The sequence below is a fragment of the Aulonocara sp. 'chitande type north' Nkhata Bay genome, linkage group LG10 (assembly GCF_057382095.1).
Source record: "Aulonocara sp. 'chitande type north' Nkhata Bay isolate Kocher_YH1m ecotype deep benthic linkage group LG10, A_spYH_male_GT1.1, whole genome shotgun sequence".
Taxonomy (NCBI): Eukaryota; Metazoa; Chordata; class Actinopteri; order Cichliformes; family Cichlidae; genus Aulonocara; species Aulonocara sp. 'chitande type north' Nkhata Bay.
In genome coordinates, this window is record NC_141353.1 from 32,913,784 (window position 1) to 32,930,629 (window position 16,846).

At 41.8% G+C, this 16,846-nt stretch overlaps 1 protein-coding gene across 1 annotated transcript; it reads right to left on the reverse strand.

The window, feature by feature from the left end:
* Positions 1–168: 168 nt before the first annotated feature.
* adssl (adenylosuccinate synthase, like) lies at positions 169–7,936 on the reverse strand. Its single transcript, XM_086309581.1, has 13 exons — positions 7,525–7,936; positions 6,945–7,047; positions 6,379–6,447; positions 4,347–4,397; positions 4,205–4,271; positions 3,974–4,081; positions 3,461–3,542; positions 2,699–2,825; positions 2,450–2,604; positions 1,912–2,036; positions 1,675–1,772; positions 1,086–1,235; positions 169–973 (listed from the first exon to the last, which is right to left on the reverse strand). The coding sequence occupies exons 1-13, from the start codon at positions 7,756–7,758 to the stop codon at positions 921–923; spliced, it is 1,422 nt and encodes a 473-aa protein (XP_086165707.1). The 5' UTR covers positions 7,759–7,936; the 3' UTR covers positions 169–920.
* Between the last annotated feature and the right edge of the window lie 8,910 nt (positions 7,937–16,846).

The window sequence follows — 16,846 nt, forward strand, 5'->3', positions numbered from 1 at the left end:
GCGGACTGAAAAATGCATGAAGCTGCTGATAGACTGAGCCTCCTTTCGTCTCTCAGTCTGCTAAAACCATCAGGAATACTGAGATCTGTCCAGAGCAGGTTTTTTGGAATAAAACATGCTTCCAGAAAACAATTCACTGCATTAGGAAAGAAGAAGACTCTCTAAATATCAGGGTTTCCTTTTGTTGACTTTTATTTAATAGCAAGTTGAGTAAGCATCATACAAGATGGACCAAATACATAAAATGATCAACTAACGTAGCAAATCTGTGTGTGGATGTGAAAATGTCTTCAACTAAAGTTGCTTAGTGTCAATTTATGCTTTTTTTTTCTTTTATTAACAATTGTTTCAAAGCAATACGTCCATTCCAACAATCCCCATAGAGCGCATGTTACAAACTTAATGAGATTGATTCATGTCTGGTCTTGTAAAGTGATCTAAAATTGCTCAATAGAAAAGTTCACAACCACAACATGGCTCACCCTCTAATAACAAAGTCGGAAAATAACCTTTTAAATACAAACGGCTTCCACACCTGTTCATCAGTGGCTCTACAGGTAAAAAAATAACTGCATGGTGAACAGATGTCAAATGAGCTAAATTAGCCTCCAATGTTAAAAATATACTGAGGAATGGCTTCAAGAATAATTGACTTTTTTGTACAAGCTTTTTAAAAATCAAGACCCTCATTAATACGTAGAATCGGTGGAATGCATAAATTATATCTGAAGAATTACCGTGGATGTGTTGGACAAGCAGCAACTGAAAGGCTTCACAGGTACCTTTGCTGGTAAAGTATTCCTACCGGGTAGAGTGTGCATTTTAAACTCTTCTGGTAAACCTATGAAAACCTCAAGGTATCATCTGAGCTGGTGTCGAGGACTGCAGGGGGGAGGCGGGGGAAGCAGAAGACGGAGAGATCAAAACAGTTTGATGATGCTCTCCCTGGACTTGCCGACTCCGACCCACTTCACTGAAATGAGAAGACGCAGGGACCAAAATTCGATTGGCAGGTTTTGGCAAAGCGAACAAAGACGTTGGCTGCAGTTTCCATCCCCATTAAACTAAAGTATCTCTTTACAAACCTGGCACTTGCAGGAAGTCCTCGATGAACCGAATATAATTTTGAGCCTGCACCGGAAGCTCCTCGAAACTCCGAGCCGTCTCCGTGCTGCAGCACCAGCCGGGCAACGTTTCGTATTCCACTTTCACTTGTGTCAAAACGTCCATGTTTGCTGCAAAAGAAGCATCGTTCAGAGAAAAATCGGTCCTGGGAAATCCAGCGCACCGGCCCACAAAAACCCACTGAGCAAAAAGAAATGATAACGTGCTGTTTTTGTGCAGCTCTGGTGCCATTTTAAACAGAGGAGACCCTTCTGATTCATTAACTTCATGATTCAACTTCTTCTATTTGGCAGTACAAACAGAGAGATGAAGACGATAAAGCTGCGTCTGAACAGATTTTGACAAACTCAGGATGTTGCACTTCCTGCTGGGAAAAAAAAAAAAGCTGACCCATGTGAAATAATTGTTGTGACACTTGTTTCAGAAGTTACTGAGTCACAGAAACACTAAATCCTGACTTTAAGCTCTAAACTGGGCTCAAACTGTTCTTTCGAACCGTTGCATTTATACCATTTTTCTACAGATCTAGAAAACCTGGGAACATCCTACCTGGAAAACTTGGCAGAGGTTGTCCATTAACCTTATATGCCACGGCCACTTTAATCTCAGGCAGCGTGTCCAAAATGTCCAGCTTCGTCAGAGCAATTCTGCAGAAAGAATTTGTGTTCAGCTTTGATCACAACACAAAGAGCACATGGTGAAACTTGCTTCTAAACATAGCAACGATGCCAGTAATTACATCAGCCAGCGAGGGAAATATTCTGAAATCGTTTGAATGTTCCTTACGCAGAGAAGCCATTGACCATGTGGGCATATCTGACCAAAATCAGGTCCAGCCAACCACAACGCCGCCTTCTGCCCGTGGTCACACCGAACTCTCTGCCTCTACTCTGTAACAGATTCCCGGTCTCCTGCGGAGCAAGAAAGAGACACACAAAGTCAGTTTAAAGAGGGGAAAAAAACAATAAATAAATGGGAAGCATATTCCTTGATTTCAAGAGGCAATCACACCAATACTGCTTGCTCTAATAACTTTACTTTGTACAGAAAGTCAGATAAACATATATTCATCTCTAGTAACACCTGCATGCACACTCCACTGTCATGCTCTCTACAGTACCGGGGATTTGCTGTAATCTGGGGGATCTGAATTGACGTAAGTTTGGCCACAATCATGCGTCTGTAACATCAGGTTGGCAGCTGACCACAGAGGCTGAGCAACTGATGATGTTACAGTCCATATTGGACACACAGTAGAAACTGCAGGAAGTAACTAGGATTTTTTTTAAAGCACAAAAAAAACAATTTGTGTCTTTTTACTCACGTTATCCTGTTCTGTTGGAAACGCACCAACACCCACACGGGTGGTGTAAGCTTTGACAACGCCGTACACTCGGCCAACATAGGACGGAGGCACCCCGAGTCCAGTGCATACGCCTCCAACGGTGCAGTTAGAAGATGTCACGAAAGGATACGTGCCTGAACAGAAAAACACCTGTTAATGTGAGGAAGCAACAAAACACAACACGTCCATCATCTCAACTCAAATATTTAAAAACCTGTAGATGCTCACCAAAGTCAATATCCAGGAGAGCAGCGTTGGCTCCCTCCACCAGGATTTTCTTACTGGGTCCAGTAAGAGCTCTGTGCATGAAGTACACCCCGTCAGTTACCAGAGGACGCAGTCTCTCTGTGTATTCCTGAGAACACACACAAAAATATCACTTGATGAAAATCTATAAGACTTACCTATACTACTAAGTAAATAATCCGTTTATAGTGCTGTCATTAGAAATCATTTTTCTCAGATACATGAAAGTCCAGCAAACATGGCTGAAACCCTGACATCCCCTCCCTGATCGAAACTGGCCACAGCATGACAACAAAAAACTGAACTGTGGATAGATGAAAGTTTACAGAGGTCGGGTCAGACGGTCTCTGTAAGCTGATTTTCTTTGAATAAGTTGACCCTCACAACAAAAGGTTTAAACAGCAGAGGAGTGGGGCTACTCTGCTCACAGCCATGCACAAAGATGTTATGCAGCTATCACACTAATCAAACAAACTGGACGGGACTCAGGCACGGTACATGCTAAGATAGTCAGACTACAGGTATAGGTCCACTATCTTAGCCTTACCCCTGTTAACATCACCTGTGTTTTTCCTGCTATGAATACAATGAATATAAGAACTCCCAGTAACACAGGCAGCTAAATGAAATTCAGCCATCATTAACCTTTACACCTGTGATTTTTCCTCTTGTGATGTAGGCCCAACACCAACACCTGAGCCATATAATACCATGAAATACCTCTATGTGATAAGCAGATCTCACCTTCAACTGTTGCAGTTCGCTGTCGATGTCGACATTAAGGTTTGGGTACATGGTGCGAAAATGTTCCGCCAGCATGCGAAACCTGCAAACCATGACGAGCAGGACAGATTATTAGTTAGACACGTTAATGCATGTTTATGTGGAGCCTGTCTTTATGCAGCTGTGCTTCCACTGATTAGAGTTTTAACCTGACACACAGGAGAGAACGACTACGTTACATAAGGTTTCCATAAAAGCTTTTTCAGCTGTTTTCCATAGATGGGTGCTGCCACCTGCTGGTAGGAGATTGCATAAACTGACAATAACTGGACTAATGTGTTATAACACCTCATGTTTTGTCTGTGAGATGTTCCATTTTTTTAAAATCCTTAAAATGTATGCCTAAACTTGCCATCTGACCAATCTATGATTCAAAATCACTTAAACAGCGTTCCTGTCGGCGGCCACATTATCACGTTATGGTGAGGTGATAAGACTGTGCAACATGAGGTAGAGAAAAAACAAAGCGCTTACTTCTCCTCAAAAACTTTGAAATCTGAGACGAGGTCACAGACTCGCAGACCGTTCCGGGCAGCTTTCGAGGAGTAGGCAGGACCGATGCCCTTCTTAGTGGTCCCTAAACTGGAGCACGAATAAACACAACAAAGTCTATTAGGAAGTGCACACTAAACACAAAGTCATCCCCAGTCTTTAATGCTGTTATACTGCATGCTATTATTAACAGTCATAAAATATTTGATTTACTTTTTCCCTTCTTGCTGCTGCCTCTGCTGCTCCTGGATTCCATCAACAGCTTGATGGAAGTTGAACACTACAGGAGGACAAACGGGACTGTCAATAAGAACACGTGTGTTACTCAAAACTTTGAGGAGAAACTCTTACTCACCGATGTGGGCGCGATCTGAAATCTTTAATCTTTCCTCCCATCCTTGTAATCCTGCACAGGAAACAACGATTCACGTGGTGCAATGTTTTTACTGCAGGAAGCATCTTTTTTCTCTTCTTCTGCATTATTATTGATGCGTGCGCACACACACACACACACACAGACTAATAAACATTTGCTTCATGAAAAGCATAAAACCACTGAACTAGTGAGATGTTAAATGTTGAGAGTGAGAGGCGAGACAAGAGCATGGTTACCACTTTACTGTCTCACATCTTCGTTTAACACTCAGTAAACTTTATAGGCCTTTTCCACTCGAACCTACTCGGGTCCGATCTGTTTTCAGGGTTTTCCATTAGGTGCCAGGTACTTTTTTAGTACCTGCTTGGCCGGAGTTTCCAAGCAATCTGAGACAATCCGAAATTGTGACATCAGGCTGCACGCCACCAACTGGCTAGTAAGTGGCATCAGAGTCATGAGAGTGTCTCCTTAATGAAAATCAAAACTGTCATTTTTGAAACCTGACAACAAGTGAAATGGTTACACAGAAGAACACTGTGATCACAGAGCGTGACAAAAAAACCACAGACTGAGCAGCAGGTATACCATCGCCTCCACGTGCTCCTTTGTTGTGGCATTCGTGTCACATATAAATGACATCACGAGACTCTCGGTTACGTTGCTATAACGACTCCCCGCACATTAAGTGGTACTCAATTGTAATGGAAAATGAGTCGAGCTGAGAAGGTACTAGTGGAAAAGGGGTATTGGTGAACTGAGGACACCCACTGCACTATTTCTTTCTTTCTTTTTTTTATTTATTTCTTTTGTTCTTCCTTGCAGTGTAACTAAAGAAGAACTGGCATATATGTTGCTGCACTTTTATGCATCTTCATATTGCAGCACACCTCTTCTCCCCTTCCTCTGCAGTGGGCAGACTGCAGTCCCTGTAAAATAAATATCTGATGATTTATATAATGAAACAATGCTTGTTTACAATTTGACCGGATTTTGGACAGCCGTTCTTCCTCATTTGCCTTAGAGCATTTCCAAATATTAAGGAAGGGTGAAAATGACTCAGTCTGGTGTGACAAACTGTTTTGAAGGATTTCACACATTCCTTGAGCCTTTTGAACACCTGAGTATTTATCGTAATAGCACACAAACCCAAATTTGTGACTGTCATGACAGATTTACAGTTCCAAACATTGTTCAGTTTTATCCAGTTTAATCATCATAGAGATGCAAAGGAAAAGACTATTTGCTGGAGCTGGAGTTAGTCGAGAAACTGTTTTACTCTTGTTTTATAGTTGTGGTGCAAACACTCTTTCAATACAGTCAGAAGACATTCAACACACATGTTCACTGCACTATTTCTGAAACGCTGTCAGCCAGTTTGGAGCCTCCTAATTTCAATAAGCTCTAAATGTTTTCAGATCTGTTAGGAAGGCCAGTTTTATCTCCCAGCCTCTTGCTACGAAAGCCATGCTGCTGGAATACATGCAGCATGTGCTTTTGCAGCATCTTGCTTCAACATCCAAGGCCTTTCCTGAGAAATCTCATTTAATGCTGATCTTATTCAGCATTAAATAGGGAGAGATACTCATACCATCACAGATATCAGCTTATTATCAAATGATGGCATTCCTTGTGTATCTGCAATTTTGAAAACTGGCAAATGTTACAAAAAAATAAAAAAATCACTCTGGGAAGCAGTTTTTATAGCCAGAAATGTTACTAATTAACATAGCTGGTTGTGAAATAAGCAAGTTAATTAGTACAATGTTGTTTTTAATATTACACAACACCATCTCACCGTTTCAAATCCAAAATAAATCCAAAAACAAAGATATATAAGGGCTCGTCTCACTCTTATTTATTTATTTTTTAAATATTATATAATGCCATTTTACAATACGTCCCAGTTTTGTTTTAATAATACAAATATCTTTTTTTTTTTTTTTTTTGGGGGGGGGGGGGGGGGGGGGGGTAAATCTACCCTGAAATGATCCTTTATGCTGTGACACTGTACCTTTGCCTTTACGCAGATTCTTTTCGGCCTCCTCAAACAGTCCCGGCAGGTGTATCACCACTCCGTTACCTGTAAGGTGAAACTGAACTTTTAACAGGCCTCGTATAACTCATCTTATACACTTTAGCATCAAGTGTTCCAGTGTGGGAAACAAACTGCTCATGTTTTCCCTCAGCTTTTGTTTGGATGACATCTCAGTGCACCCCTCTCCCAGTTTCCTGTTTTTACAGTAAGCCTACTGGAAACAAAAGCTATTAAAAGCATGACATCCAAACAAAACATACAATAAAGAGATGAGGAATGAAGCACAACAGCACACTGTACATGGTTTAATTCCTGTGGCTGTAAAACTGCACTGACTAGGAGGTCTTTTTATTATCTAGACGAGCCTTAATAACACAGGATCTGGGTAATGTCCTTAACAGCGTGAAACAGACGGACTGATAAGACTGTCTGCCTGTCTGCGTATGACGTTCACTCTGATAAAGGTGATTATTAATGCGTTATAGCATCTTCATCACGCTTCACCATCAGCGAGACTTTCAAAACTCAAGGCTCGCCCTTACCAATGAATGAGATGGCCTTCTTGTTGAGCACCCCACTGGGCAGCAGATGGAAGTCGTACTCCACAGAATCCACAACCACGGTGTGACCTGCATTGTTTCCTCCCTGTGAACACAACATAACATCCATAACCTGCTCACAGCATAAGACCGATACAATGTTGTGTTGTGGTAAAACATGTTCAGTGTGAACAAAGGGTTAAAAGCTCCTGTTCCTGTAGACGCTGTGTGGCTTTAACAAAGTAAACAATAGCACTTTTATTCGTAGGTGCGTCATTCCATTATATAATGTCATGTTCACGGTCATTTGTCTAACTCTGTAAAACTGTATGGATTTCGAAGCACCACATTAGATTACAAACGACAGTACTTAGGTAGTAGTGCTCGTTAGCGCCACAGCAGCTCTACATCCGGGGAGGTCAGCCAAGGTTGTTGACGTCGGTCATGAATATTTAACTGCAGCTAAACGGTGACGAGGCTCTCCATAGCCCCGCGTTATATTCACAACAAGCCCAAGAAAAGTGTAAGAAGTGGTGTGTTTAAGGGTAAAAGGTGACAAAAGATCGACAGCGTAGCTTGGTACCTGGCACCTGCACACAATATCCGCATCCATGGCGAGTAAGTCCACTACTTTGCCTTTTCCTTCGTCTCCCCACTGCGCTCCGAGCACGACGGTCACTTTGTTCTGCGGCTCCTTCGGAGTCCTGAGTGGGTGCTCCTGCGGGACACCCTCCCGCGGTCGCTTAACGACCGGCTCCCCGTTCAGGGACGTGCTCTCCCGACCGTTAACGTTAGCCATGCTGCTTTCGGATGCCATGCTGCTGCCCCTCTTCCCGCAAACCGGAAAATCGTATTGGCGCGTTCTCTCGTCTACGGGAAGTGCTCGACTTCCGCTTTACGGGACATCCTCTTTTAGCTTTACTTTTTCTTCCCCCTGAAAATAAAACATACGTGTTCACACATAATTATTATCAGTATCTATCATGTCAATTTATGCTGACTAACTGCTATATAAACGCCTTGTCGGTCAGTTAAATTGTTTTTTTTTGGTGTCTAATTTAAAAGTAACACACTCACTGATCTCCACTTCCGCTATCAAAGGTTTTTTTTTCAACATTCGTGATTTTCTTTTTAGTGTATTCTGTTTTTTTTTTTTACTTTACTTTTATTGTATTTAACTCATCAGTTGGTAATTTGAGTAATAAATTAAAGTTCCCTTTTAAAACTGAAATAGAGAGCAATTCAGTCAGAGGCACAGCAGAGGGCACCAGTGAGCAAGTCATCTGAGAACACTGAAAGACTAAATTAATTATTTACGTTGTTGCACTGTCAGTATCTACGAAGCTGTGTTTTTAAAAGAAGAAAAACGCAATAATAAATCTAAAAATATACAGCAAACCTAGGTTCCTATTTTTGTTCTATAAAGACAGTACATGCATGTGTCTGATCTGCCACAGGGAAACTTACATTGTTGAAATAATAAATAAATAAAATCGCGCCAACGTTGGTTTGATGTCAGGAAGGATAGCTGGACGTTATCCACAATAAAATCTTACACATATGTTTAAGAGATAGCATATTGTGTTGGCTCAGTGTGACTGCTGTCAGAAAATATTGGAAATTACGTGCGCTGCTTGCTTCATTCCTTAAGTCAAAATGGCGGATGTTGTAAAGTGGCTCGTTGTGCTGTGATTTCCCAAAGACTAATATAGAGGTATTTTACTACAACAGAGAGTAATACAGAAGTTTACAGCACGAAATTCACACTGGATTCATTTTAGCCTGTGTCACAATTCCCCCCTCATATAAGCCACCCCAAAAGAGCAGGAGTTCACTGATCAACCACCACATTCAGACTCTAATATTGTAAAGACCCCCACACCTTGCTGTGGTGCTTGGCACAGACCCTTTGGATCCTTATGTTGTGGGGTGGGGACTGTGTGGACTGAGCTAGTTCCAGCAGGTCTCACAAAAGCTCGCTCAGAATCTGGAGAGTTTGTAGGTCGTGAGTCGATTTCTTTTTGCGCCCTGCTGCTGGGGGATGGCTCTGTTGGGGAGTGCATGATTGTCAGGATAGTCTGCAACACTGTGGTAGTAGGCACTCCAGCTCATGTCACTGTTAGTTTCTTGCTGCACATATCAGTTCAACTATCAACAGAAACAAACGGGTGCACTGAAGTTTATTTTCTGGAGTACAAGTTTAAATACTTCCATATATTTTAAATATATATATTCATTTTGCACAGTTAGTCCAATACTCTACTACTGCAGATGTAGCCATTTTCATTTTATTGATGTAAGTGAAGTATTTAAAAAGAAAAAACTATAATATATGCTTGTTGGAATTTATACGTGTCAGTATTTATCTCTTGCTGAAGTGTTAGGCACCATGTGAGGTTAGTATAACTGTAATTTGCTGGCAATATGCTTGCATAACGGCAATAAAGATCATTAATCTTCCCACATCTGTCTTATCTGTGCAACACTGTGCAGCACAGGGACAACATTTCTTTTAAGCAGGAATTTCTCTGATCATCACTGCATCATAACCCCCTGATAAAAACAGGCAGAGCTGATGGTAGCTTACCTTTTTACCTCAGTTAAAGTCAAACAAGACTCCTCCTGCACTGCCTCACACTGTATTATGAGGAGCAGTCGAAGATGGCTGAATGTCATGAACACACAAACTCTCTGATAAGAATTCATTGTGTTTTATTTATTAAAAATATCCAATACAACATTTAAGAGTTCCACAAACATGCAACATATTTAAAACGGTGCATTCAAAAAGTGAACATCCTTTGTTTAAGGATGATTGTTATAATAATGCATTTGCCTGGAGGTTGTATTTTAATTAAGAGGACATTATATAGCTCCCTGCCACATTATATATTATGAAGACATTCATTATATAATTTCCAATATGGAAATCACTGATTTATGACAGGTTTTTTAGTAGGGTTAAATTTATCTGCACTACTTGTTGCCAGTTTAATTTACAGGCATGCAGACACATCAGGTTCTGCACTGGTCCAGTGTCACATCAGCACTTTTGCACTGAGCTTACTTCCTCTTTGCAGTTAGTATCATTGTCCTGTAATGATAAGTAGATCATAAATATATTCGTGCAATATGCTGGCGCACTTTCAGGGTGAGCTTGTCATTTACAATTTCACTGTTTGAGGTTACAGGTGGTTATTTGAATAGACCATCAGTGCAAAATGAGAGACTCGCTGAGCAACACAATAAGGCTTTATTCACCGTATATGCTTTTATTCAGCAATGCCATCTTTAAAAAAAGAAAAAAAAATCACAAAAAAGTCACAGTTTATTTATTAGTGAAGGCACGTGGGAGATAAAACCGTTGTGTACCTGTACACGCTCAGCAGGACAAACGCGGCAGTGGCCTACAGAACTGACAGGCAGAGGCTGGAAATCACTGGCTGTCAATTCATAGGTCATCACCTTGTGCCCCATCTCTCTTTAGCTACATATCGATCTTTCAAAGATGCAGTAACCCACACTCACAAAAAAAGCAGAATGGAAAATAAAAGCAATTGCGTGCTGGCTTCTTGTCGTCTTTGGTAGATCTCTGCAAGTAACAGCACCTCCACTGGAACTGACACAGCTTCCACATGGAGTTGCTGTTACATCCAGCAAGCACCAGAAGGCTCGTCGCCGATGATAAACAGCACGAGGCTGATGAACAAACCTGTCTTTGGATCAGGGTCCAGTTTATTGAAGAGGAGAGAAGCACCAAAAGAGAGCCCAGAGGTGGACTCAGCATTTGGACTCGGAGGCAGCTGCTTTAGTAAGAGAGGAGTCTCCTCTTGCAAGTGACTTTGACCTGGCAATTTCCTCCTCCCAGTTTTTATAACCTGAAGTAAACGGCATCATTGCTCACGCTGCTCCAACAGCATGTCCAAAGGGCCAAGGCCTGTAGAGATAACACAGATTTTATGGCAGCTGTCAACATGAGGGCTTTCAATGTGTGAGTAAAAGGGTGTGTCTGACCTGTGTACCTGCTATCCTAGCATTTCCTGCTTGCGCCTAAATGAGTCTTCTAATAACTATCAAGTTCTTACTAAGTAATTATGAGGATAAATCTCAAACGTCAGATTACCCAGTTTGACTTTAATCAAGTTGGTTTTAGGTCTTGTAGTAAACGTAAGTAAAAGTAAGTTTCTTTTTCACCCTGCCTTGTTCAGCTTGCAGGGTTATGTCTGTGTAGACTTTGCCTTGTAGTAAAACTGCACAGAAAAAAGAAAAGAAAAGAAAAACAGAACAATAAAGCAATTCAAAGACCAGCAGTTACACTTAGACCAGCTGCTGTTCTTGTACTTGGTTTGTTTTAATTGTTTTGAACGAATCAATCAGACTGCACTAAATTGCTTTCAAGCAGACACATTAGCATTCATTTGAAAACAGCACGTGTCTCTTCTGATCACTGATCCAAACAACGATCCAGTGCTTACACTACATTTAGTTATGTTCTGAAGGTATAAACGTAGGAAGGATGAAGCTGGGTCTTGCCTGGTCATTGCTTGGTTTTGTTTTGTTATTGTGACTGAAAAAACAAACAAAAAATAAGTCATACTCACCTTCTCGCTCAACGGGGCGCAGTGGATTTCGCAGAGGAGGCCAAAGGTTTGAGCAGTAGGGTGTCGTGACACACAGAGCCAGCGCTGGGAGCAGCAGAAAGCGGGTTACAGCCAAGACGAGTAGAAACTCAGCACACGGGACCGACACAGGTGAAGTCACACCTTCGTGGATACTGACAGTGCATGGTTTGGTTTTTTAAGACGTAAATGTCAGCAGTGACAGCAGAGAAATGGCAACGAAGCAGAGCGGCCAGTTTATGAGATCAGGAGTTGGTGCAAAGTTAATTATTATACTCGCAGTCAATATTTAACAGGCCCAGCGCCCGGCCCCTCTGTCCAACATCCTGATTCCATACTGAGTGGCACGGAGGGTAGGGCCAGTGTCAAGCACATCTCTTTTGTCGCCCTGCACAAAATATGTATTCACTGCCTCAAATGGCCTGCGAAATAAAATAAAAAACGAAACCCTCAGAGAACTGGGCTTTCTCTGAGTTTGAAAAAGCTCAGCTCTTGTGAGCCTCTATCTTAAAGGATTGTTTTAACAATAGCAGTAGTAACAATAATAGGATGGGGTGCAATGTACATTTACTGTTTTTCTCATACATGCATACAAACACACACACCTAAGCACACTTAGTGGAATAAGCAGTAATGTAGCTGAGAAGTATGAAGCAATAGCAAGAGGAATCAAAATACTGTGGAGTGTAGCAACAGAGCCAGGCTGAACAACAGGACAGTAAAAGGCTGATTAAGCAGTGCATTAAAGATTGGAAGAGGGCACTTTGATGCATTGGAGAAAAACAGCACGACATGTGACACAAAGCAGTGCATTAAAGATTGGAAGAGGGCACTTTGATGCATTGGAGAAAAACAGCACGACATGTGACACAAAGCACTGATACTAAAAGTAGCACACAGTAACACAGTGTTTAGCGATGCTTTAAAGTAGCTGCTCAACACGTGCCAGTACAACCACATCTCTGAATGAGGTTGAGATATTGTGTAAAAGTGGTACTGCATTCAACGTAAAAACAGCACAAAGACAATTGAATTTGGTTCACTTTAATTCGTCTCAGATGTTGTTCCTGGGATCTGCTGAGCTAGGCGAGTGGCTTCAGCAGATCCCAGAAGAGTGCAGTGCCCTCAAGCTCCCAGGCCTCCGGTGGAGGACCTGAGCTTGAAAGGATAAAGACCGGCTGCAAGGCCGAAAGGGGAAATCTTTTTTCATGAAATATATATAGCACCAAACCAGTGCCTCGGATTACTTTAATTTGTAAAGTAAGGATCTTACCCCAACAATCAGACGATCCTCAGTGAGTAAGCACTTGGCGACAGCGGGAAGGAAAAACTCCCTTTTAACAGGAAGAAACCTCTGTTTGTAGTGGCTGTCCTGAAATGCCACGTTTTTCTGAAAAACAAAGAAGCTGTTCATCCGTTCAGCTCAGACATACACGTCTATATCTTGATAAATATATGTATACAAAAATATTAATAACTAAAAAATACATTTGCTGAAATTAAGAGGCTTGAGCCGTGTGTGACATGGTTAACTGTCAATATCTAATGCTTTCCCAGTGTCTCGTTGCCCTCGTCACAACGTTTCTCGAATGTGATGCTTGAATGAAAGTCAAAATGACCTTTTATACTTTTCCCTCAGCAGTTAAATGTTGCGCTATATGGTCTAAATGCAGAGTTTAAATAATGCAAAGCACTGTTTTTACTTCAGTTACACACTGTCCCGGATCTTTTCAAAGACAGGCTTGTAAGTCACACTCACGTCCCCTGCATTTTTGCATCCATCTTTACTTGATTAATGACTTAATACCTTTTATGACATCTAACAAGGGAAAACAATCTTGTTATGGTTACCAATCAGATCCATATTAACGCCTAGTGATGATCAGCAGGAAAAGCAGCTGGTGCTCTGCTGTTTTTCTCCTCCTTTCACGGGAGCCACTGTTTTAATGTTCCCACTATGCAAAACAGCGCAAACTCCCTGAAAAAAGTAAAAGCAAATGTGTATCAATCATCTTTTATTTTAAGTAATGGCATTTTGTGCCTCTTTTATTCATGCACTTGGCCTATCTTATCTCAGACATTCAAGAGATTGCTCCACCTGAGTGCAGAGTCCAGTGTCTCTAAGAGGGAGAATATGTGCACAGCATTAATCTTCCACATTGATAAGTCGTTTCTTGTTCCTCTGAATCGACTTTGGTCATAATCATTTGAGGTGCAATTTAAAGCAGATAGCGACATCAGTTTACTGGGCATAAAATGATCTCACGTACAAGGTCACATGCAGAATCTTAGCTGAGATTGGTGTGGTGAGGACAGTGATCTCACTTCAGAAATGATTGACTCCATCGGGGTTATTGATGTTCTTTCAATTGTGCCAGTTTTTCTTACGAATATGTCAGATTTTAAAAGAAAATACGTAGCTCTGGGTTCGAATGTCTCCTTTTGATTTGTTTTCTCTATGTTAAATCTGGACTAGGTTTTACAGTTTGATATCTTGCTTTAGGTTAATTACCCTCAGAGTTTTGCTGGACTTTGGTTGACTTGTGCCAAACATGTGACAATCCCCGGAACAGCCGGAGAACTGCACGAAAAGGTTCTGAAAACCTATTGCTTATTTATCTCCCTACTATGACTCACAGTTTCTCTTATGTTCCAGAGTTTAGCTTATTTATGCTTCTTATCTGTGTACTTCCTGCTCCTTTGGAAGGTGGCAAAGCTCAGTTGGACAAAGGCGACATCTGCTACTTCAGTGGCCCAATCAGGGTTTGAAACAGCATTCGAATGAAATCAGATTAGCGTTTATGGCCTGTTTGACCATTGCCCACCAAATCTGATCAAATCTCGCCACAAAGATCTAGATTAGTGATACACTCCTAAAACAGAACACCCAGTGCACACTGTGTACTGCTCTAACTATACTATATGTTTTTAAAAGCTGACTGATGCTCATTTAGTCATTAATATTTAATGATACTTTAAGTGGCTTCAAAAGTGTTGAAGGTCTTGAATGAACTTGGATTATTTGATAACAGATTTTTAAACCTAAAGAATGCACATGTAAAGAATAATGTATTCTAATTATTTTTATTATATTTATTTGTTGATTCGGTGCATGCTATATCTAGACTGCATACGAAGATGGTGACCACTTCTTGGTCTAAAAAATGAAGCCATTAGCTTTGAATTGCCTCAAACCTGCCTTTTTTGTAAATGGCCAGGAGGGGGCGACTCTTCTGGTTGCGACATTTGTGACCTCAGTAAACTCTACGTTGACTTCATGGACTCAGTCCATTCATCCATCCATCCATTCATCCATCCATCCATCCGTTTTCCTCTGCTTATCTGGGGTTGGGTCATGGGGACAGCAGCCTAAGCAAAGAAGCCAAGACCTCCCTCTCCCTGGCCAACACCTCCAGCTTGTCCAGAGGAATACCAAGACATTCCCAGGCCAGCCGAAATATATAACCTCTTTCCAGTGTAGCTTGGGTCTGCCCTCGGTACAGCGTCTACATCACTGCAGCCGCAGCACCAATCCATCTGTCGATCTCCCGCTCACCTCACTTGTGAACAAGACCCGAGATATTTAAGCTCCTCCACTCGGGGTGGAAACTTGTCCCGACGCAGAGTGGGCTGAGAACCATTGCCTCAGATTTTCAGGTGCTGATTTTCATTCCCACCACTTCACACTTGGCTGCGAACCACTCCAGCGTGAGTTGGAGGCCACCACCTGATAAAGCCAACAGAACAACATCATCTGCAAAAGGCAGAGATTAGATTCTGAGACCACCCAAGTGGAATCCTTCCACTACTTGGCTACACCTAGTAATTCTGTCCCTGGTGAAGTCCAACACCCACCGAGAACGACTCTGACTTATTGCCGGCTATGTTGACCATGCTCTTGCAACAGTTGTGTAAGGATCAAATGGCTCATAGCAACTTCCACACCAGGCACCAACCACCTTGTGGCTGCAGCTCAGTGCAGCAGATTAAGCAATTTAATGTGGTCCATTAAGACTCAATGTCCCTTTGAATTGCTTTGACAGCTTTTCAAAGAGACGTTGAAGGAAAGAGTTGCCAGGGGAAAGAGTTGAAGATCTTGCAGACTGGGGCGTCTAGCGTTCTCAGCACACCCTCACTATGCATTTAGCCGCCACAGATCTGTTGAACAGAACATCAGAAATTAATCTATTTTAACAGTAGAGCATCATGTGATGTCTCCTGACATCTCATGAAAACAATCAGAAAATTCTGAAATAATAATGTATAATTTTATTTAATTATAGTTATAATAATTTATGCTACCGTGCTTGCAGAGGTATTTCCATTCAGACAGACTGCAGAGAGCAGTTTTTTGCTCCTGTCCAGTTTTCCAAAATCCCAACTGCATAGTGCCAAATGTAGACGATGCTGTGGGCCAGAAGAGGAAAGGGAGTGACGGCTGTACCACACACTTTTTGACTGTGCACCCATCTGACAGCAGACGCTCTCTGCAGGTAGACAGGTGCACACTTCCACCCCTGAACCATGATTACCCCATGAGAAGTAACCTTAATTACAAGAAGTTGTATTCTGACATTTAGTGCCCTCTATTGGTGACCAGCATGCTGTGCACGAGAAAAAACAGAAAGAAAGAATGAAAGGCCTCTGGCTCAGATTACCTTCCTGAGCTGAAACCATTATGTTTTCATGAGAGCAGGGAGCCATTACACTGAATGACACACTTCAACTTGTGCATTTTACTTGGACGTGTGATAAAGTTTCCATTCATAAACGTGACGCCAGCTGCACACTACGAAGGACGCTGCCTTTAAAACTCATCGCCTCTTGTTTCTCAAAGTACTTCTCGCCTCGGTGTCCTCGACCCTCACATCTGAATCCAATCAAATGGGAGAGACCTCTCATTTCCTTTTCATCCTGCTGTGTTATTGAGACAAAATGTCTTCTGTATTCATGAAGGGAGCCTTCATAACCCATCTCCCTGAGGCTTGATGAAATCTTTCTCCTCTTAAACTAGATGCGCCTCTTCGTGCTCATCCCCGTCTATTTATTTTCTTGCGTAAATCTGTAATTTAGTCCTCCGCCTCCGTGGCCTTTTCTGGTAAAACGTTTTTGCACTAGCCTGAATGCTTTTTATCTGGGGGCGGGTAAAAAAAAGTCAAGCAGACTTTTCTGTTTAACAGTGATGCTTTGTCTTGTAATTCATTTGGCCTGGGAAGCAGCTGTCATGGCCAATAACATCCCATAAGAGCTTCTAGATCGGATGAAAATGTTCCAAGAGGAGAACTT

Bases quoted from the DNA above. Each gene is read 5' to 3' on its own strand.
- adssl (XM_086309581.1), bottom strand. From the start codon at position 7,758: ATGGCATCCGAAAGCAGCATGGCTAACGTTAACGGTCGGGAGAGCACG. The intron at 1,773-1,911 runs GTAAGGAACATT...TTCTTTCTGCAG, and splicing joins ATGGTCAATGGCTTCTCTGC to AATTGCTCTGACGAAGCTGG. The intron at 974-1,085 runs GTTTGTAAAGAG...TTCTCATTTCAG, and splicing joins GGACTTCCTGCAAGTGCCAG to TGAAGTGGGTCGGAGTCGGC.